We start from the raw sequence: 21514 nt of genomic DNA, 5'->3' as shown, positions 1-21514 counted from the left end.
TCTTCTTCCGTTCTCTGCCATTTCCATATTCCCCGTTATAAATTCTCCCGTCTCTGTTTGTAAGGGACGCACATTTGCCTTCGCCAGTCCTTTCCTTTTTACATGCCTAAAGAAGCTTTTACTGTCCGTTTTTATGTTGCTCGCTAGTTTACTCTCAGACTTTATTTTCCATTTCTTTATCGATTTCTTGGTTCTCCTTTGCTGAATTCTAAAATGCTCCCAATCCTCAGACTTACTGCTTTTTCTGGCAACCTTATATGTCTCTTCCTTTGATTTAATACAATCTTTAATCTCTCTTGTTAGCCAGGTTGGACCACTTTTCCTGTTGGGTTTTTGTGCCTTAAAGGAATATATATTTGTTGCAAATTATGTTTTAATTATTTAAATGGTAGCCATTGCCTGTCCACCGTCATACCTTTTAATGCAGTTCCCCAATTAACCACAGCCAACTTGCGCCTCATACCTTCGTAATTTCCTTTGTTCAGATTAAAGACCTTAGTTTCGGATTGAACTACATCACTTTCAAACTTAGTGAAGGAATTCTGTCATATTATGGTAATTCTTCCCTCAGGGCTCCTTTACAATCGGATAATTAATTAACTCTTTCTCATTGCACGATACTAGATCTGAAATAGCCTGTTCCCTCGTTGGTTCCTCAATATACTGAGCTAGAAAACCATCTCGTATACATTCCAGGTATTCGTCCTCCACAGTTTTACTGTTAATTTGCTTTTCCAAATCTATATGTAAATTGAAGACCCCCATGATTACGGTATTGCCCTTGTTACATGCACTTCTAATTTCCTGCTTTATACCGTGCCCGATATCAACACTACTGTTTGGTGGCCTATAAACAACTCCCACCAATGTTTTCTGCCCCTTACTGTTTCTTAACTCCACTCAAACTGATTCTGCATCTTGATCTTCTGAGACAAGATCCTTTCTCACTATTGTACTGATCTCATCCTTTATTAACAATGTTATCCTCCCTCCTTTCCCTTTTTGCCGGTGCTTCCTAAATGTCGAATATCCTTGAATATTCAGTTCCCAGCCTTGGTCACCCTGCACCCATGTTACCGTACTGGTAATTAGATCATACCCATTTACCTCTATCAGTGCCGTCAATTCATCTAACTTGTTGTAAATGCTGCGTGCATTCAGATAAAGCGCCTTTAATTTTGCCTTTTTAACATTGTTTCCTATTTTGACCTTATTTGCTGCTAGCCTTTATTTCTGTTGACTTCCAATTTCACTTACTACTTTTCTGCTTTCCACTTCCAGCTTTGTTACTCTCCCTTCTGAATCTTGTCTCAGGTTCCCATCATCCTGCCAAGTTTGCTAAATCCTCCCCAACAGCAACAGCAAACCTGCTCACAAGGATATTGGTCCCGGCCCTGTTGAGGTGGAACCCAGCTGTCTTGTACAGGCCCCACCTCACCCAGAACTGTTCCCAATGCCCCAGGAATCTAAAGAACTCCCTTCTGCACCATCTCTCCAGCCATGCTTTCATCTGCTCTATCCTCTATTTCTATACTCACTAGCGCGTGGCACTGCGTGTAATCCCAGCTCTTTTGCTAATTATCCTAAATCTTTATTCTCTAGTTACTGGCCCTCCTGCCACTGGAAAAGTTTTCTCCTTATTTACTTCTTTCCAAACCCTTCATGTTTTTGAACATCTCTATTAAATCTCCGCTTAACCTTCTCTGCTCTTAGGAGAACAACCCCAGTTTCTCTATTCTCTCCATGTAACTGAAGTCTTTCATCCTCGGTACAATTCTAATAAATCGCTGCACCCTCTCTGAGGCCTTGAGATCATTCCGAAAATGAAATGGCCAGACTTGGCCACAACAATCCAACTGAGGCCTAACCAGTGTGTTTTTTACTCTATGCCTCGATTTATAAAGCCAAAGATCTTGGATTGCTCTTTAACAGCCTTCTCACCTTGACCTGTCACCTTCAAATACCTGTGAACGTACATCCCCAGGCCTCTCTGTTCCTGCACCCCTTTTAAAATTATACCATTTATTTTGTGTTGCCTCTCCTCGTTCTTCCAACCAAAATGAATCGCCTCACACTTCTCTGCGTTACATTTCATCTGCCATGTGTCTGCCCATTTCACCACTCTGTCTATGTCCTCCTGGAGTCTGTCACGATCGTTGTCACTGTTCACTGGTGCAGTTTCTCTACATTTACTTAAAGCAACCGTCCTGTGAAATAACTCATTCCACGAATATTCCCCACAATTAATTCTCCATATGTTTAACACAAGTTCGGATTAGTTCAAACGATGATGATTATGGTTATTGTTATTCGTATCGTTATTGTTTATTATTTTCCCCATTTTCTTGCACATTGTGTTCAATTTGTGAGGATATATTTTGCGTGTTATTTGCCAAATGTGCATTTCTGCCTGTCGCTTTATCTGCACATGCTGTATTCTCAACAGCACATTTCAAATAGAAGGGGCTTGGAATGTCGAAGGCAAACTCTTTCTCTCACATGAGGGAGTTGCTGCTTCGTGTTGGAGTTGAGCGTAGGAATTGTAAGGATCTGCTGCCCCTCAATTTCTCTGTCCGTCCAGTAAACCGGGTACATTGAGGAGGCGGTTGGAGATCGAGACCCGCTTTTATTACGGGCACTGCTTTTACGTGAAATCTGGAACTCTCTCTCCCCCAAAAGGCTGTGGTTACTGCATCACGTGAAATTATCCAGACTGAGATCGACAGATTGTTGTTAGGTAAGGGTATCAGAGGATGTGGAGAAAAGACGGGAACTGAGGTACGGTCGGATCAGCTGTAACTGCAAAAAACAATTTGAAATTTCACTTCCTGTCCGGCCTCGAGAATGAGGGGATGAAACTTTTGAAATTGTCGAATGTTTTCCTATTGAAGTGAAGTGAACCGTGTAAATACGGTTAAACCGGCGCGTCGGAATCCCCTTAGATTTAGTATTCAGTTCTTCAATCTCTTCGCTAAAACAGCTCTGGTTTAAGAATTAAAGTCATTGACCAGAATCGGTCCCGCGGTGTTGATCTGTGTTTAATCTCCACCATGAATGTTTAGCTCTACCCTAGAATCAGTTTATCCAACGTCCTCACAGAAAGATTCGTTCCCTCCTGTCTACTTGATTGGGGAAAATACAGAATATCAGCGAACAGCTGAATTTTTATTCCGCAATTGATTGATATTATTGAATGGAAATTTTGAAGGAGCAGCGGGCACTTTAACCTCACGAAGATGATTCGTTGTAATTGTCAACCCGTGGATGGGACTCTCTGGAACTAATTTAACTCAGCAGTCAACACAGAGAGGTTGGGAAGCAAATCAAGGGTTTCTGCAAGCTGCAAATAAGGAGGAGGAAACGTTGCTCTCGCTGCTCTCTGAAGGACAACGGGTGGAAGATGGGAGTAAAGAAACAAAATGAGCTAACGGCACTGCTAGAATTTGAATCCAGGATCCTCTATTTAGGAAACAGGTGCTTGACCCACTGAGCCACGTCACCCACATTTCCGCACCCTTTTCCCAACGTCATGGTATTTATCCCTTTGCCAAGCGACTTTGTTGAGCCTTTTCCTTCAAAGCGTCTGCGCAATAATATCTCACTTTTGTTCATCAGTCTCTGCATGAGAAACCATGGATATCAGTCATGACCTTTTCTTCCTTATCCGCTCTCAGTCCATCTTATATCCAGCCCTCTTCATCCTGTTTTATTCCCACAATCTCTCCAGACTATCTGAACTTATCCAATGACATTTCTCATCTCTTCCCACGAAATGTTGGTGAGTAATGTCTGTGATACACCAGGCCCTGACCTCCTCCTGTGGGTGACCTCCTACAACTACTGCAGAATAGTTTAACGTGTGTGTGTTTTACATTAGGAAATGTGTATTAGTGCGAGTCTACCTGGTGTACCTATTCTCACACAAACGACAATGTGGCTTCAGAGCATTTAAATTTTAGAAAGTCTTACTTGATAAGACAAGTTGTACATTCAAATATTGGTGAAGAGAGGCTGATATTGTTCACTTGAAATAATCAGTGTACAACTCGATGGTGCTGCACATCGGAATAGAAAGCGAGATTGGATGGATTGAAACCGTCTGAAAGGATGGCTGATCGGCTGTGGGTGGCAGCGAAATTCTACAATGGCTGCGCGGCTTATTTGGCAGCGGTTCGTTGGTCTGAGGCTTCTCGCTTTGCGGCTTTCACTGATTAATAGGTGAAAACTCCGTGGGTTCAAATCGCAGACAAACCCCACTATGCTTTCATTTTTAATCAAAACTCACCAATTTGCTTCTCAGAATATTTCAGAGTTGCAGATGGCTGCAGCGCCTTTTTCCAAGAAGGAAGGCAGTGATGGATAGAAGGAAGGAAGACAGGAGAGAGACGAAACAAAAATAACTGAAAAGGAACAAAAGACTGAGCCTGAGAGTGAGAACGCAGGCGAGAAGCTGAGAGAATGAAGTCTGTACTTTTTCTCAGTCATTTCTTGCTGCCTCATCCTTCATTTGCGGTTATTGTCCAATCGTAAGCGGCTGCGGCGCGATTAATGACGTAAATACAGTGAATTGGCGATCTCGGTTGACGGCAACGGTGGGCTGAGCGACGAAAACAACTTTTATCGTTTAATCGAGCCTTTCGGAGGAGCGGAGCAAATGCTCCAGCAAATTATGGGCAAATCAGCCCATCCCGTATCTCACTTGCTGCAACATTCACCGATCGATAATGGCGCACGCCGTGAATGCATCATTGTGGTTCGAGGTCCCAGCAATTGAAGGATTGTAATGATAGTGAAATAATTCTGGTCTGTCAAAAGTTACACCTTGTTCCACTGCCGGTTCCAACAGCCGTCTATGTCCCTGATCTGTCCACTTATCCCAGTTAAATGGTGCCCTGTCGGTGGATGTTAAAGATTCCCCAGCGCTGTTGAAAGAAGCGCAGGGAATCTCCCGCTGTCTTGACCAACATTCCTGACTCAGTAACACCAACAAAAACAGCTGAACACAAAGAGCGAACGGAAGGGTCCAAGTTGAAGGGAGGAAACCAAAGCCGTCACGGCGTTCCACAGTCACCCATCGACCATCCGAACTCACACTTCGATGTGCTGCACTGTCCGATCATTGAGAAACTCGTCCCTCCTCCGTTTGGCTCCGTCCTTCGTGGGAATGGGAATTGGAAGGTTTCACCGACTCATGAAGTGTCCCTGGAACAGAATGAACAGCATTCCCTGTGTCTCGGGGTTTCAGTGACGGATTCTTGTCTGTCTGTCACAGGGCTGATCAGAACTCGATTCCTGATCCAAACAGTGCATCGTCTTTTAGAGAAACCGAGAGAGAACAGGAACAGAAAAGGAAACAAACTGCGGACTGGATTCCAATTGCGCTCCCGCGGTTATTGTTAACTGAAGGCACCGTGGAATGGGATCAACAGACAGATTGTTGGGGATTAAATGTTCGGGATTTAAACCCAGGTTTTCTCCCATGTTCCCAAATACTGATCGAATAATCGGGAGATGGTAAAATGCAGGAGATGCAGGAGGGACCGAAGTCCTTCAATCTCTGCTGCAGTTACTGGGAACCGAGCCATGGGTGGGATTCTAGTTCAAAACGGGAGACTGTTAACAATGAGACAGATCCTGGGCTCAAATCTGAACCGGAGCTCCCTCCAGATTTAAATTTTCTTGATGAAGAGCGGGTGGAGGAATTAAATTTAACAGAAAAAATGTACAGACTTGGTGTAAATCTAATAACTGGACAGGTTCAAGATTATTAAAACTTTTTGAAATCAGATTTCTTCCTGATATTCCACCTCCCTTATCATTTGCTTTTCCCGTTAATCTTTCATTCGCTGTAAACCCCAGAGGCAGCAAGGAAGGACAGAAAGATCTATCTCCGATCCGTCCTCTCTACTCGACCTTTATCCCATTACAGCAGGTGAAAAATTCAAATTATCCGTCTATTTTTTAAAAATATATAAACAATACAGGGACACAGACTTAAAACTCCGATGTCGGATTGATAATAATGGCATTCAAGCCAATTATGATTGTACAAAACTTACGTCGGGTCGCAACAAAAGTTCAATACAATAACGACACGGATGGGGTTCGGGCCAATACGGACAGAGCACAATGGATTTGCCGATCATTTCTGAATCCACGATGTTCTGCCCGTGCACCCAGACCGACAATGTTAAAAGTGTAGAGTCAACTTCCGTAAGCAAAGGAATTTACGGATTTCCGTTCCATCAGGTCAGTTACTGTAAAAAAACGGTCGGGTGTTGAACAGTTTCGGCGCACGTTGGAACACGTGTAAAAATGACCGCGATAGGACTCGAACCTGCAATTTTCTGATAACATCGCGATTAATATCGAAATCAGATGCCTTATCCATCAGCCGACGCGGCCGCTGTCCCAGCGATTCAGCAGAAGATCTTAAACCGGGGCAGGAGTGGCTAAGACTCTGCTTGTATCTTTCTCTTCCTTTCACTTTGTTGATGTTCATTTCTTGATTTCTCTCTTACAGCAAGTTGGCTCTGCTGTTTCCGAATTATCAGGATACGACAACTGAACTTCCACTGGGTCTCCAAGAAACCTACAATCAGAATAAACAAATCTTTGATCAAAATGCTCAGCCTCCAAAGCGAATCTCTTTCACACTCAGTCTGCAAAATAGAGAGAGGGGAAATAAAATTAAAGACAAATCGGTAAACTAAAAATGTACACGGAGGACAACACCGAGCAGAGAATGTGCTGGGTGAGATAATTATTTTCTGATTTTCTTTTTTTGGTAAATATAAACGCGGACGGGGTCCCGCACCACGGGGTAAACGGGTCAGATCCAGACCTGGCGCTCAGTGTGAATGTTAATGTTGAGCACAGTATTCCATCCGTTTAATAATAAAATCGCGGGTTTCTTGCTATATATTCGACACATTCCCTTGCTGTGTGTTTAATCAGGGCAGGGAATATTTTGCTGGTTTCGTGATATTCATTTTTCAGGAAATTAGTAAACTCGTCTCGAAACATGAATTTTCCAGTTTCTATTTCGCCAAATGGAGTTGAGGTGCAGATCAGCAATGAGCTGCTGTGATTCCGCCGCGCCGGTTTAACCGGAATTCGATGTTTCAGTGAAGTGAACCGTCTCAATCCGGTTTATTTCTTTATTTATAACATTGTTGATTTTGAGTGACAGATTTATCGAAAATTCATTGAGAGTTCAGTTGTCAGTTTTCTGATCAGTTGGAAGCTGAAGAAGATAAAAATAAGGAAAGAAAAACATTACAAAGGACGAAAATCGAACTGATACAATCACCTTGTCTCCGTCTTTAAAGGTAATTAGTGCTCCCCGGAGAACTGTTCAATGTTTATCCCTTCAGCCACATCACTACAACACATTATCTGCTCATCGCTGTGTTTGGAATCTTGCTGGGCGCAAATTGGGTGCCTCGTTTCCTGCATGTCAGCAGTGACAACACTTCAAAACGTGCTTCATTGTGTGTAAAGCGCTTTGGGACATCTGAGGTGGTGAAGGGCGCTATCTAAATGCAATCCTTTTTCCTGTTGCCCCATGTGCCAGGTACTATATTGGAATCCTGTCGACTGGCGTATGCAGGAAATTTTCGGGGAAAATTGGATAAAGGCCTTATTTCGGCGCAGGTAGCGTGATGCGCTGTTTCCCCGCGCCCAATGACCCAGGCGCAGGCAGGACACAAGATTCGACTGTCCCGAAGACTCACCTGCATTCAGCGTTCCATTCCGGGCCTTGCACGTGGGATCAATGCAATATGCGCTTTCCACCACCAGGGGAGCTCAATCTCTTAAAGGGAGGATGTTTCTTCGAAATCTATCAAAGGTCGCTGGCACCTGTTATTTGCTGAAAATAACAGTCTACTGTCTGCACGGGGTCTGAACTGAGATGAGACATCACACATGGAAAACACAGATGCAGTTTCCATCCTTCTGTTCACACTCTGATGAGTTATGTTAAAACATTGAACAAAGGTTGCACACAACTAAATCCCACATCCTCCAATCTGCACGCCAGTCCTCACCAATCTGTCGATCTCAGTTGGTACCAAGCCTGGAGAGTGCATGCACCAAGCTTCTCTGCTGATGCTGAGAGACCTTGTAGCAAGAGGTGGGCAGTAGGAGGGACATCCTATATTTGCAGAGGTTGGGGGGTGGGGGTGGGCAAGAGGCACTCCAGACATATATCCAAAAGGTAGCGGGAGGCAGCGGAGGACGAAGTCAATGCCAGGCGCACAGTAGCATGGAATTCGATGCAGTGCAGGAAGAAGTTCAATGCTTTGACATGAGTGGTCAAGGTGAGTGAGGTCAACTCTCAAATGAAGTCACCTACCAATTGCACCACGCACGACATCCCCATCACCCAGATACCAACAAACTCTTTCCATCAGCATTTAACTCTTCAAACCAGAGACTTCCTCTCACCCTTACACGTTACCACTGTTGCAAGCCGCCCACCAACAACTCACAGGTCACACACACTGGCAGCTATCAGCCATCACACAGACACACGTCCCGCTTTCTTGCAGGTGAAAGTGGCGCATATCAGGAGGCAGCAAGTGGCAGCGGCATTTAGCCCGTTGAACCTGTTCCACCATTCAATGAAATCATGGTGGAGCTGTGACCGAGCTCCATATATCCGTCTCAGCCTCATATCCCGCAATAACATTGGTTCACAGAAATCTATTAATATCAGATTTAAGAACCACAAGTGAGTTCGCATCAATTACCGTCTGAAGAAGAATGTTCCAACCGTCTCATTCTTTCCTTGCAGAAGCCGAGGTGACGTGTGTGCAACACACCTGGAAAAACGAAAATGTCTCATGATGTTGTGAAGATTGAAGCTGAATATGAATTTATCCAATTTCACACATTGTCATTAATGCAGAATGAAAATGCTCTTGGGCGGTAATCAAACCCCAGCTTTCTGTGTGGCAGGCAAGAATTCGACTACGAAAACATCAATGCCCGAGCGGCAGTTGGCTGCATGTGTCCACTTGGAAACCTGTCTGAAAGAACATACAATCGTACAGGCCGAAATTGAGGTTGTTTGATGAGAAACAAACAGCTATCCAGCTCTAGTGGCGCAATCGGTTAGCGCGCGGTACTTATATAACAGTATCAGGCTCGAGAAATGCAGAGGTTGTGAGTTCGAACCTCACCTGGAGCAGGTGCACTTTTTGTATCTGAATATTTCCAACGGAGTTCAAGGTGCAGCTGGTCTGTTCCAAAAACATCTCCTTCTTCGTGTTCTCATGTGGGCATTTTGGTTCCTCTGGCCGGCCGTATTGCAATAGCAGTTGTGAGTTTCGTTGTTAACAGATTAAGATTTCAAAATACATGAAGGAATTGTTCCCAGCTCCATCTTAAATTCTGCTAATTCGCAAAAGTTGACATTTACACTCTTTTTTCCTGTACTTTAATCTCTCCATCTCTCCCTGTCTCAGTCTCTTGACTCTTTGTATTTTCCCCTGATGGACTTCTCAGGCTTCCTTGAACGGCCAAGGCTGATCGAACCTGCAAAACCAACAGAGAAGGGTAAAGAAAGAAAGACTGAGAGGGTAGGAAAAGCAAAAGTACATCCCAGATGATGAATTCGAAGCTCATGTCTCCACATTTGTCTCTCATCTCCCTCACAATGAAAAATTAGCATTTTTTTTGTACTTATGGTTCAGTTTATAATCTGCGGATACCGAGACAGATGACAATGTAGCTTTAGAGCAGTAAATTCTGCAAAGTTTTACTTGATAACACATGTCGGTCATTCAAAACGAACGTGGAAAAGAGAGCCTAAAATTGGTGCCTTGAAATAGTTAGTGCTCAACTTGACATTGCTGTGCATCGGAATAGAAAACGAGATTGGATGAACGGAAGTGGCCTGAAAGGCTGGCTGGTCGGCTGTGGGTGGTTGCGAATTGTACACTGGTTGCACGGCCGTATTCGTGGCGGCTGGTATGTCGAGGGGAAGAATCCTCGCTGCGGGCGGTTTTGCTGATTCACTCATTTGCTTCTCACATCGATTGACTGAATTCCAGAGCCTGTTTCAGCTCGCGAGTGCAGAATGACGAGGTTTCGTCAACGCAACACACGTGGAGAAAAGAAAATGTGCAGATTGAAGCTGAATATGAATTTATCCCAATTCACGCGATGTCATGAATACCGAATGAAAATGCTCCTGCATTGGGCGGGAATCGAACCCCAGCTTCCTGTGAGGCAGACGAGCATTCGACCAATAAAACTCCAATGGCTGAACGGCAGTTTGCTGCATGTGTTCACTTGGAAACAGACTGGAAGAACAGAAAGTCTCACCGGCCGCAAATGAGGCTGTTTGCTGCATATTTAGTTTTCACGCGGCTCAAGCAGCGCAATTGGTTAGCGCGTGGGACGTGTGTTAACAGTATTGAGCTCGAGCAATGCCGAGGTTGTGAGTTCGAGCTTCACCTGGAGCAATTTTACCTTTTGCTTCTGAGCATTTCCATCCGAGTTAAAGATGCAGCTGGTATGTTCCATTAAGCATCTCCTTCCTCGTGTTCTCCTGTTGGCACTGAGGGTTCTCTGGCCGGATTATAATAGCAGGTGTGAGTTTATTTGTGAATGGGCGATTGGCGACAGAATGAAATGGCAAAGGAGGCGGCACGAGATCTTTAAATTTAATGAACCAAACACACAATTCTTCTTTTCGTGAAACAGGCATTCTTCTGTTTGAAGTGTCGTGTCGGAAAATTCGGAAGGTTAATGTGTTGCCCGGTGTCACTGAGTAACGGGTGGAATTATTCCGCTTTCAGTTGTTGATCCTGTGACAGGTCGGGAGACCTTTTCCTGCTCCTGTGTGGGACAAGTTCTGCCTTTCCAGCGGAATAATAACTCTGAGAGTGTCGATCCCTGCGATGTTTTGTCAATATGTTGACCTTAGTTGAGCATTCTCAGAAAAGGGCTTTGTTCTTCTCTGATCACGATTTTTACCAGAAACATTTGGAGAGCAGAATATCAGTTGGAAAGACCACTGATTGCCCGTTTACACCACCCGTCCCTTGTATGCACAGAGATTGCTTTGTGTCGAAAATTCATCAAAGTGAGTCTCTTCCATGGTTCCCTGGAAATGTTTGGATTGGTGCAGTTATCTGCAGCTTGTCAATTGGATGGTTAACACTGAGTTTAGTTGGGCTGATCTGATTTCTTTGCTCGAATAAATTAGGAACATAGGAATATAGGAACAGGAGTAGGCTATTCAGCCCCTCGAGCCTGCTCCGCCATTTGATAAGATCATGGCTGATCTGTGATCGAACTCCATATACCTGCCTTTGGCCCATATGCCTTAATACCTTTGTTTGCCAAAAAGCTATCGCTCTCAGATTTAAATTTATCAATTGAGCGAGCATCAATTGACTTTTGCAGAAGAGAGTTCCAAACGTCCACCAACCTTTGTGTGTAGAAATGATTTCTAATCTCATTCCTCAAAGCTCTGGATCTATTTTTTAGACTGCGCCTCCTACTCCGAGAATCCCCAACCAGCGGAAATAGTTTCTCTCTATCCACCCCATCTGTTCCCCTTAATATCTTATAAACTTCGATCAGATCACGCCTTAACGTTCTAAACTCCAGAGAATACCACCCCAATTTGTGTAATCTGTCCTCGTGACTTAACCCTTGAAGTCCGGATATATTTCTAGTTAACACACGCTGCACTCCCTCCAAGGCCAATATGTCCATCCGAAGGTGCGGTGCCCAGAACTGCTCACAGTACTCCAGTTGCGGTCTAACCACGGTTTTGTATAGCTGCAGCATAACTTCTGTCCCCTTGTACTCTCGTCCTCTAGATATAAAGGCCAGCATTCCATTAGACTTGTTGATTATTTTCTGCACCTGTTCATGACACTTCAATGATCTAAGTACCTGAACCCCTGAGTCCCCTTGGACATCCACTGTTTTTAACGTATTACCATTTCGAAAGTACCCTGTACTTTTCATTTTTGATCCAAAGTGGATGACCTCACATTTGCCGATATTGAATTCCATTTGCCCCAGCTTTGTCCATTTATCTAATCTATCAATATCCCTTTGTAATGTTATGTTTCCATCAACACTGCTTACAATGCCACCAATCTTTGTGTCATCGGCAAACGTAGATATGAGACTTTCCATGGCTTCATCTAAGTCATTAACAAATATTGTGAATAATTGAAGCCCCAAGACAGATCCCTGCGGGACTCCACAAGTCACATCCTGCCAATGTGAATACCTGTCCATTATCCCTACTCTCTGTCGCCTTTCGCTCAGCCATCTTCCTAACCAAGGCCGTATTTTTCCCTCGATTCCATGGGCTTCTATCAAAGTAACAGTCTCTTATGTGGGACTTTATCAAATGCCTTCTGGAAGTCAATATAAATAACATCCATTGACATTCCACTTTCCACTACTTTAGTCACCTCTTCAAAAAATTCAATCAGCTTTGTCAGACACAACCTACCTTTCACAAATCCATGCTGGCTCTCTCTGATTAACTGAAAATTCTCAAGGTTTTCAGTCACTCTCTCCTTTAGTATATAATCCAGCATTTTCCCCACAACAGATTTTAGGCCAACTGGTCGACTATTCCCTGGTTTCCCTCTCTCTCCTTTCTTAAAAAGCGCAGTGACATGTGCAATTTTCCAAACTGGAGGGACAGTTCCTGAATCTCGAGAACTTTGAAAGATTATAGTTAGGGAATCTGCAAAGGACTCACCTAATTCCTTTGGAACCCCGGGATGGAAACCATCTGGTCCTGGGGATTTGTCACTCTTCAGTGTTGTTATTTTCTTCATTACTGTTATTTTACTTATATTAATTTTATTGAGTCCCTGTCCCCGATTCAATATTAGTTTTCTTGGGATTTCCAGGATGCTATCCTCTCTTTCTCCTGTAATTCCTGAGGCAAAGTAATTATTCAACACGTCCACATGTTTCCATTGTCAATGATCATATCCCCACTTTCAGTTTTTGAGGGGCCAATACTGCTCCTGACCATCCTCTTTTACCTAATATAACTATAAAAGCTTTTCGTATTAGTTTTGATGTCCATTGCAAGTTTCTTTTCATACTCTCTTTTTGCAGCTCTTACTATCTGTTTTGTGACCCTTTGTTGATCTTTGTATCTTTCCCATTCACCAGGATCTGTGCCATTTTTTGCCTTTTTATATGCCCTTTCATAATATCTTATACTTTCCCTTACCTCTTCAGTTGTCCATGGCTGGTTTGTTTTGGCAAGTAGAGTTGTTGCCCCTCAGGGGTATAAACTGATTCTGTATCACGTCAAATGTTTCTTTAAACATTTCCCACTGATCATCAGTCGTTTTTACCCATTAACAGATTTGCCCAGTTTACTGTGGACAGTCTCTCTCTCATCACATTGAAGTCGGCCTGACCCAAGTCTCGAATCTTCGCAGCTGATTCACTTTTTTCCCTTTCAAATATTACATTGAACTCGATCATGTTATGATCGCTTTTGGATCGATGTTCACGCACAGTCAAGCTGTTCACCAAATCTGGTTCATTACTCATTGGAAAATCTGGTATGGCTTGCCCCCTTGTTGCCTCTAGGACATACTGCTGCAGAAAACTATCCCGGACACACTCAGTAAATTCACTACCTTTCTGACAGTTGCAGATCTGCTTTTCCCAATTGATGTGAAGGTTAAAATGGACCATTAAGACCACTTTGCCTTTGTTAAACGCTCATCTAATCTCTGCATTTATACAATCTAGCACTTCAGAGCTGCTGCCAGGGGTCCTTTCCACAACTCCCAATATAGTCTCACATCCATGCCTATTTCTCAATTAAACCCATAAGGTCTCTTTTGGCTGCCGACCCCTCGTTATATCCCCCTTTATCATTGAAGTGATTTCATCTCTAATCATTAAGGCTACTCCTCCACCTCTTCCATTTTCCCGATCTCTCCTGTCAACCTGATAAACTGGCATATTTAGTTCCGAATCCTGACCATTCTGCGGCCATGTCTCAGTAATAGCTATCATGTCATACCCTCCAATTTGAATTTGTGCCTGTAGTTCATCTCATTTATTCCTTTTGCTCCGTGCGTTCGCATATAAAACTCTAAGTTGGGCCCAAACCTTCGCCTGACCTTCAGCTTTGATGTTTCGCTTTACACCTTCTAGTTTTCTGTTTATCTGTAGTGTCGAAAGTACACTTTCTTTCTGCTGCTCCACGCTTTTCCCTTCCACTTGTTCTTGAACAACTATTTGGACTATTTTTAATGTAAATTTCCCCCGTGTCCTCCCATCTCTTGCTTCTCTCAACTTTACTCTCTTCTAACTTCCCGCTCAGGTTCCCATCCCCCTGGCACTCTAGTTTATACCCTCGCCAACAGCAGGAGCAACTCCCCCTGCGAGGCTATTAGTTCCGGATCTGTTGAGGTGCAACCCGTCTGGCTTGTGCAGTTCCCACCTTCCCCAGAATCGGTCCCAATTCCTCAGGAATCTAAATCCCTCTCTCCTGCACCAACCATCCAGACACGCATTCACCTGATCTATTCTCCTATTCCTATACTCACTAACACGTGGCACTGGGGGTATTCCTGAGATTACTACCCTTGAGGTCCTGATTATTAACTCATTTCCGAACTCATCATATTCTGCTTGCAGGACCTCATCCCTCTTTTTACCTATGTAGTTGTTACCGATATGGACCACGACCTCTGGCTGTTCACCCTCCCCCTTCAGAATGTCCTGCAGCCGCTCAGTGACATCCATGACCCTGGCATCAGGGAGGTAACATGCCATCATGGAATCACGTTTGCGGCCGCAGAAACGCCTGTCTGCTCCCCTAACTATAGAATCCCCGATCACGATTGCTCTCTTGACCTTTCTCCTCCCCCCACTTTACAGCTGAGCCTCCCATGATGCTTTGGACTTGGCTCTGTCTGCACTCCCCAGAGGAACCCTTTCCCTCACCATTACCCAGATCTGAATACTGGTTGGAGATTGAGATGCCCTCAGGTGAATTCTGCACTAACCCGGACCTCGAGCTCCACCAGCTGACGACACTTCCTGCACATGTGCTTGTCCAGGACACGGGAAGAATCCTGGAGTTCCCACATGGCACAGGTCGTGAATTCGACAGGTTTGAGCTGCCCTGCCATGCCTTAATTTATTAGATTAACTTGAACAAAGCAAAAACAAATTACGGTTATTTTTGTTTATATTACTCTAGTTAAGTCGTTTAAGCTTTAATTTTAATGAGCTTCCAGGAGTTTTTCATTTCAAGCTTTTAATTCAATTTTACCCAATTCCCGAACTCAGAGAAAAAAACGAAGACTCACCGGCCAATCACCGACCTGTTGTCCTGTGACGTCACTCCCTGTTTTTTTCACCGATTGCCTCTGTGCCGCTCGGAGTGCGGGTCGGCCTTCGAGCCTGGGCCTTGAGCAGTCTCCGAGTCCTGCGCTCTCTCCCAGGTCCGCTCCCGCCTGCAGCTCCGCTCTTGTTCATCCCACCCACTCCTTGCAGACACTTCCAGCATCATCGACGTGGGCGGTGGAATGCAGAGACATTCAGCGCCACAAATCAATCCGTGCTGCCTCTTAACGAAACTCGTGAACAATGTGAACCATTTCAGCCTCTCAGATGCCGATGTTTCCAATTTCTTCTTGTGCAGCCAGAACCCCTGGTGATTTTACAGTCAATGAAGTTCGCTTCACTTTCCCCAAAGTTTGGTCTAAAAGAGAGCAACGAAAAATGAAGGAAAAGTGAGCGTTTCGTCATTGGTGGCGAAGCAAAATCGCTGCTTTCATTCCTTCCACCGCTGGTCTTCCTGCGGGCGATGAACCTTCTGCACTCCGCTATTTTTATCAAATGACCAGGGACTGGAAACGAGTTGAATGTGAAAGTGGGAGCAACAAACTGGATCAAGCGGATAGGTGGGGCGGGATATTGCAAAACAAACAGCGAAGCCACGAGGAGCAGGTCAGCTTTTGCATCAGAACATAAGAAATAGGAGCAGGAGTCGGCCTCACGGCCCCTCGAGCCTGCTCCGCCATTCAATAAGATCATGGCTGATCTTCGACCTCGACTCTATTCTCCCGCCCGATCCCCATATTCTTTACACGACATTTCAAACAGAAGAATGTCTGTTTCACGAAAAGAAGAATTGTCTGTTCGGTTCTTCAGATTTAAAGATCTCGTGCCGCCTCTTTTGCCATTTCATGCTGTCGCAAATCGCCTCTCTCTCCGGCCTAACAACAACTAAACTCACACCTGCTATTTCAATACGGCCGGCCAGAGGGCCCAAAGTGCCCACATGAGAACAGTAAGAAGGAGAAGCTTAATGGAACAGACCAGCTGTACCTTGAACTCCGGTGGAAATGTTCAGAAGCAAAAGGTTAAAATGCTCCAGGGGAAGTTCGAACTCAACACTTCGGCATTCCTCGAGCCTGATACTATTATATAATACCGCGTGCTGACCGATTGCGCTGCTAAGGCCGCGTGGTATTAATACTCTCATTAAACACCCTCATTTTCGGCCTGGAAGGTTGTATGTTCTTTCAGACAGGTTTCCAAGTGGATACATGCAGCCAATTGCCGTTCGGCTGTTGGTGTTTTTGTGGTCCAATTCTTGCCTGCCACACGGGAAGCGGGCATTCGATTACCACCCAATGCAGCAGCATTTTCTGCATTCATGACATCGCGTGAATTGGGATAAATTCATATTTAGCTTCAATCTGCAAAACATCTTCAGACTTTTTCTTTTCTCCAGGTGTATTGCGTTCACTTAACCTCGGCTTCTATACGCAAAGGGTGGGAGACGTTTGAAACGCACTTCTGCAGATGGTAGTTGATGGCAGCTCACTTGTGAATGTTAAATCTGAGATTGATAGATTTCTGTGAACCAAGGGTAATAAGGGATATAGGGCTAAGCCGGGTATATGGAGTTAGGTCACAGGTCCATATCTAAATGCCACTGCCACTTGCTGCCTCCTGATATGCGCCACCTTCACCTGCAAGAAAGCGGGACGTGTGTCTGGGTGATGTGCCTGTCATTGTTAAATAGCTGCCAGTGTGTGTGACCTATGAGTTGTGGGTGGACGGCTTGCAACAGTGGTAATGTGTAAGAGTGAGAGGAATCCTCTGGTTACAAGAGTTGAGTACTGATGGAAAGAGTTTGTTGGTATTTGGGGGATGGGGGGTGTATTGCATGGTGCAGTTGGTAGGAGATGAAACTTGAGAATTGCCCTCACTCAGCTTGACCACTCATGTCAATGCATTGAACTTCTTCCTGCACTGCATCCATGTTCATGATGATGTGCGCCTGTCATTGAATTCGTCCCCCGCTGCCTCCAACTGCCTTTTGGATATCTGTCTGGAGGGCCTCTTGCCCTCACCCACCCCTGCGGATACATCATGCTCCTCCTTCTGTTCAACTCCTGCACCACCGACTCTGAGCATCAGCAGAGAACCTTGGTGCATGCACCCTCCAGGCCTGGTACCAACTCAGATCGGCAGATTGGTGAGGTCTGGCGTGCAGATTGGAGGATGTGGGATTTGGTAGTGCATAACTTTTATTCAATGTTTGAACATAACTCATCAGTGTGCAAACATAGGGATGTACCTGCATCTATGTTTTACGTGTACAACGTCTAATCTCTGTTCAGACTCCGTTTAGACAGTGGACTGTTATTTTAAGCAAATAACAGGTACCAGCTGCCTTCAAGCGATTTCGAAGAAAAATCCTCCCTTAAAGAGATTGAGCTCCCCCGGGCGGTGGAAAGTGTGAATTGCAATGATTCCACGTGCAAGGTCCGGAATGGAACACTGATTTCAGGTGAGTCATCGGGCCAGCCGGATCTTGCGTCCTGCGTGCCCATGGGTCATTGGGCGCGGAGTAACAGCACATCACGCTACCTGCGCCCAAAAACGGCCCTTATCCAATTTCCCCCCCCCCCCCCCAACGTTTCCTGTGTGTGCCAGTCGACAGGATTCGGATATGGTACCTGGCACATGGGGCCACAGGAAGAACGAGTCCACTTAGATTGCCCTCTTCACACCTCGGACGTCCCAATGCGCTTTACAGACAACAAACCACTCGTTGAAGTGCAGTCACTGCTGATATGTAGGAAACGAGGCAGCCAATTTGCACACAGCAAGATCCCAAACACAGCGATGTGACAATGACCAGATAATGTGTTATAGTGATGTTACTGGAGGGATAAATATTGAACAGGGTAGCAGGGAGAACTAATTACCCTATCAGTTCGAGTTTGGACCTTTGTAATGTTTTTCTTTCTTTATTTTTATCTTCTTCAGATTCCAACTGATCAGAAAACTGACAACTGAACTCTCAATGAATTTTCGATAAATCTGTCACTCAAAATAAACAATGTTAGAAATAAAGAAATCAACCGGATTGAGACGGTTCACTTCACTTCACTGAAACGTCGAATTCCGGTTAAACCGGCGCGGCGGAGTCACAGCAGCTCATCGCTGATCTGCACCTCAACTCGATTTAGCGAAACAGAAACTGGAAAATTCATGTTTCGAGACGAGTTCACTAATTTCCTGAAAAATGAATATCACTAAACCAGAAAAATATTCCCTGCCCTGATTAAAGACACAGTCGAATATATCGCAAGAAACCCGCGAATTTATTATTACACGGATAGAATACAGTGCTCAATATCAACATTAACACTGAGCGCTTTACCCCATGGTGCGGGACCCCGTCCGCGTTTATATTTACCAAAAAAAAAGAAAACCATAAAATAATAATCTCACCCGGCGGAATTGGGGATTGTTCGTATTTTACAGGAAAGGATGAGACCACTCGGCCCCTCAGGCTTGGAGAGTAAATTCTGTTCACATTCTCCGCTCGGTGTTGTTCTCCGTGTATATTTTCAGTTTCCCGATTTGACTTTGTTTTATTTCCCGTCTCTTTATTTTGCAGACTGAGTGCGAAAGCGATTGCTTTAAAGGCAAAACATTTTGATCAAAGATTTGAACATTGTTTATTCTGATTGTCGGTTTCTCGGAGACCCAGCGGGAGTTCAGTTTTCAGTTTCCGGATCAGTCGGAAACAGCGGAGCCAACTTGCTGCAAGAGAGAAAACAATAAATGAACAACGTCAACAAAGCGAAAGGAAGAGAAAGAGACAAGCAGAGTATTAACCATCTCTTCCCAGCGTTTAGGATCATTTGGTGAATTAATTCTTCATTGGCCGCGTGGCCTAATGGATAAGGCGTCTGACTTCGGTATTAACTCGAGTGGTTATCAGAAGATTGCAGGTTCGAGTCCTGCCGCGGTCGTTTTACTCGCTGGGTGAAAATTTGTCCGACGTGTGCCCGAAATGTTTTGCACCCGACCGTTTCAAACAGTCGGATGGAACAGAAATCCCTAAATTACTTTGCTTTCAGAAATTGACTCCACATTTTCAATATTGTCGATCTGGGTGCACGGGCAGGACATAGAGTAAAAGTGACTTTATTTCTACTGTTTGGATTCAGAAATGGTCGGCGAATCCATTGTGCTCTGTCGGTATGGGTCCGAATTCCATCCGTGTCGTTATTGTATTGAACTTTTGTTATGGCCCTCCATAAGTTTTGTGCAATCAAAATGGGCTTGAAAGCTATTACTACCAATCCGACACCGGTGTTTTATGTCTGTATCCCTGGATTGTTTATATTTTGTTGAAATGGAGAGGGACAACTTGACTTATAAACCATGATGTGGAGATGCCGGTGATGGACTGGGGTGGACAAATGTAAGGAATCTTACAACACCAGGTTATAGTCCGACAGTTCTATTTGTAAAGAAAACTGTTGGACTATAACCTGGTGTTGTAACATTCCTTACACTTGTCTTATCAAGTAAGACTTTCTAAAATTTAAATGCTCTGAAGCTGCATTGCCGTTTGTGTGAGAATAGATGCACCAAGTAGACTAGCGCTAATACACATTTCCTAATACAAAACACACACACATTAAACTATTGTGCAATATTTGTCGGAGGTCACCCACAGGAGGAGGTCAGGGCCTGGTGTATCACAGGCATTACTCACCAACATTTTGTGGGAAGAGATGAGAAATGCAATCGGATAAGACCAGATAGTCTGGAGAGAGTGTGGGAATACAACAGGATGAATAGAGCGAGATATAAGATGTACTGACAGGGGATAAGGAAGAGAAGATCATGACTGATACCCATGGTTTCCCTTGCAGAGACCGACGAACAAAAGATAGATGTTATTGCGCAGACGTATTGAGGGAGAAGGCGCAACAAAGTGGCTTGGCAAATGTATCAATAACATAACGTTCGGAAATAATTAAATTTATGTGGGTGCCGTGGCTTAGTGGTTAAAACACCTGTCTGATCAACCGAAGTATTTCTGAGTTCAAATCCCAGCTGGTGCATTTCGCTCATGTTAAATCCCAGCGGTTCCTTTCGCAAAGTCCTCCTCACCAACATCTCGGGACTTGTGCCAAAAATTGGCCGGAGTTGTCCGACAGACAAGTCAAGTAACAGCCTGACACAGCCATGTTCATCGAATCAGAGCTTTCAGCCAAAGTCCCCGACTCTTCCATCACCATCCCTGGGGAGCTCCTGTCCCTCCGGCTGCACAGACCAACCAGCGATGGCAGCACAGTCATAAATATCTCGAAGCGAGTGTCCCTGGGAGTCCTCAACATTAACTCAGGACCACATCATGGCGTCAAGTCAAACATGGGGAAGGGAGAGAAAGACAGCCAATGGGAGGCGGGGGAGAGAGAGAGAGAGACAATCTGTGTGTGTGTGAGAGGGGAGGGTCTGGGAGGCTCGGGTTGGGGGGGAGAGTGTGTGTTGGAGGTAATGAGCGGGTAGGAGAGCATGGACCGCCTGTGTCTGAGGTAACCGGCGTAACTATGGATGGGTGTGCGCAGATGGCTGACAGACTGGGCGAGAGTATTGAATGGGGGAATCAGACCTCGCCTCCTCAGGCCGCCCACCTCGCTGGGGAGGGTGAGGCTGACCAGCCTTCTGATGGGGTCTTTATGTGCAGGAACCTCAATCTGCAAACGGAACAATATTAATGAGACCCTTCTAGATTAACAGAGTTGTTTTTCAAAGAATTCCAGATGGTCAGCTTGTTAAAACATCACTCGTCGAACCACGAGACCCCTTTATCAAGGTTGTTTTTCAAGGTTGGCCAGTTTGTGTGACCGCGCTCGTCACGATCCCGGCCCACGCGCTGTCTTTGGGTTATTGTTCGGCTCCTTTGGGTCTTTGCGCCTCTTTGGTCACGTGGCTGCCTTGCCTCACACTGGGGGTGGGTGAGACGGGTCAGTCACCAATCAAAGTTTAAGATAAAACGTCAATATATCCCTCCTGCCAATATTCTCCCCTGGGTCCCCACTCAGAGAGCCGGGGGACAGCTCCCTCAGACGGCTGGGCTAATGCACCGTCCAGCGCTGATCCCCAGAGATTAGGAAAATCCCAGGCTCGAGCTCGGGCCTGCTGCTGAGGTTCG

The 21514-nt window shown here is 44.9% G+C and overlaps 1 protein-coding gene and 2 non-coding genes across 3 annotated transcripts in view; all 3 read left to right on the top strand.

Annotated features, from left to right (window-relative positions):
* The window catches only part of LOC137306868 (uncharacterized), a 244784-nt gene that overhangs the window by 201393 nt on the left and 21877 nt on the right, over positions 1-21514 (top strand). Inside the window, exon 3 of the mRNA XM_067976260.1 lies at positions 5125-5130. Within this exon, the coding sequence (XP_067832361.1) occupies positions 5125-5130 (6 nt within the window). The remainder of the gene's footprint in view (positions 1-5124; positions 5131-21514) is intronic.
* On the top strand, positions 9102-9196 carry trnai-uau (transfer RNA isoleucine (anticodon UAU)). Its single transcript has 2 exons — positions 9102-9139; positions 9161-9196. It is a non-coding gene; the product is annotated as a tRNA-Ile (tRNA).
* Positions 19227-19316, top strand: trnar-ucg (transfer RNA arginine (anticodon UCG)). The gene is given in 2 exon segments: positions 19227-19263; positions 19281-19316. It is a non-coding gene; the product is annotated as a tRNA-Arg (tRNA).

Source organism: Heptranchias perlo, chromosome X (genome assembly GCF_035084215.1).
Source record: "Heptranchias perlo isolate sHepPer1 chromosome X, sHepPer1.hap1, whole genome shotgun sequence".
NCBI classification, from domain to species: Eukaryota; Metazoa; Chordata; class Chondrichthyes; order Hexanchiformes; family Hexanchidae; genus Heptranchias; species Heptranchias perlo.
This window is presented reverse-complemented; position numbering and strand designations above follow the sequence as displayed.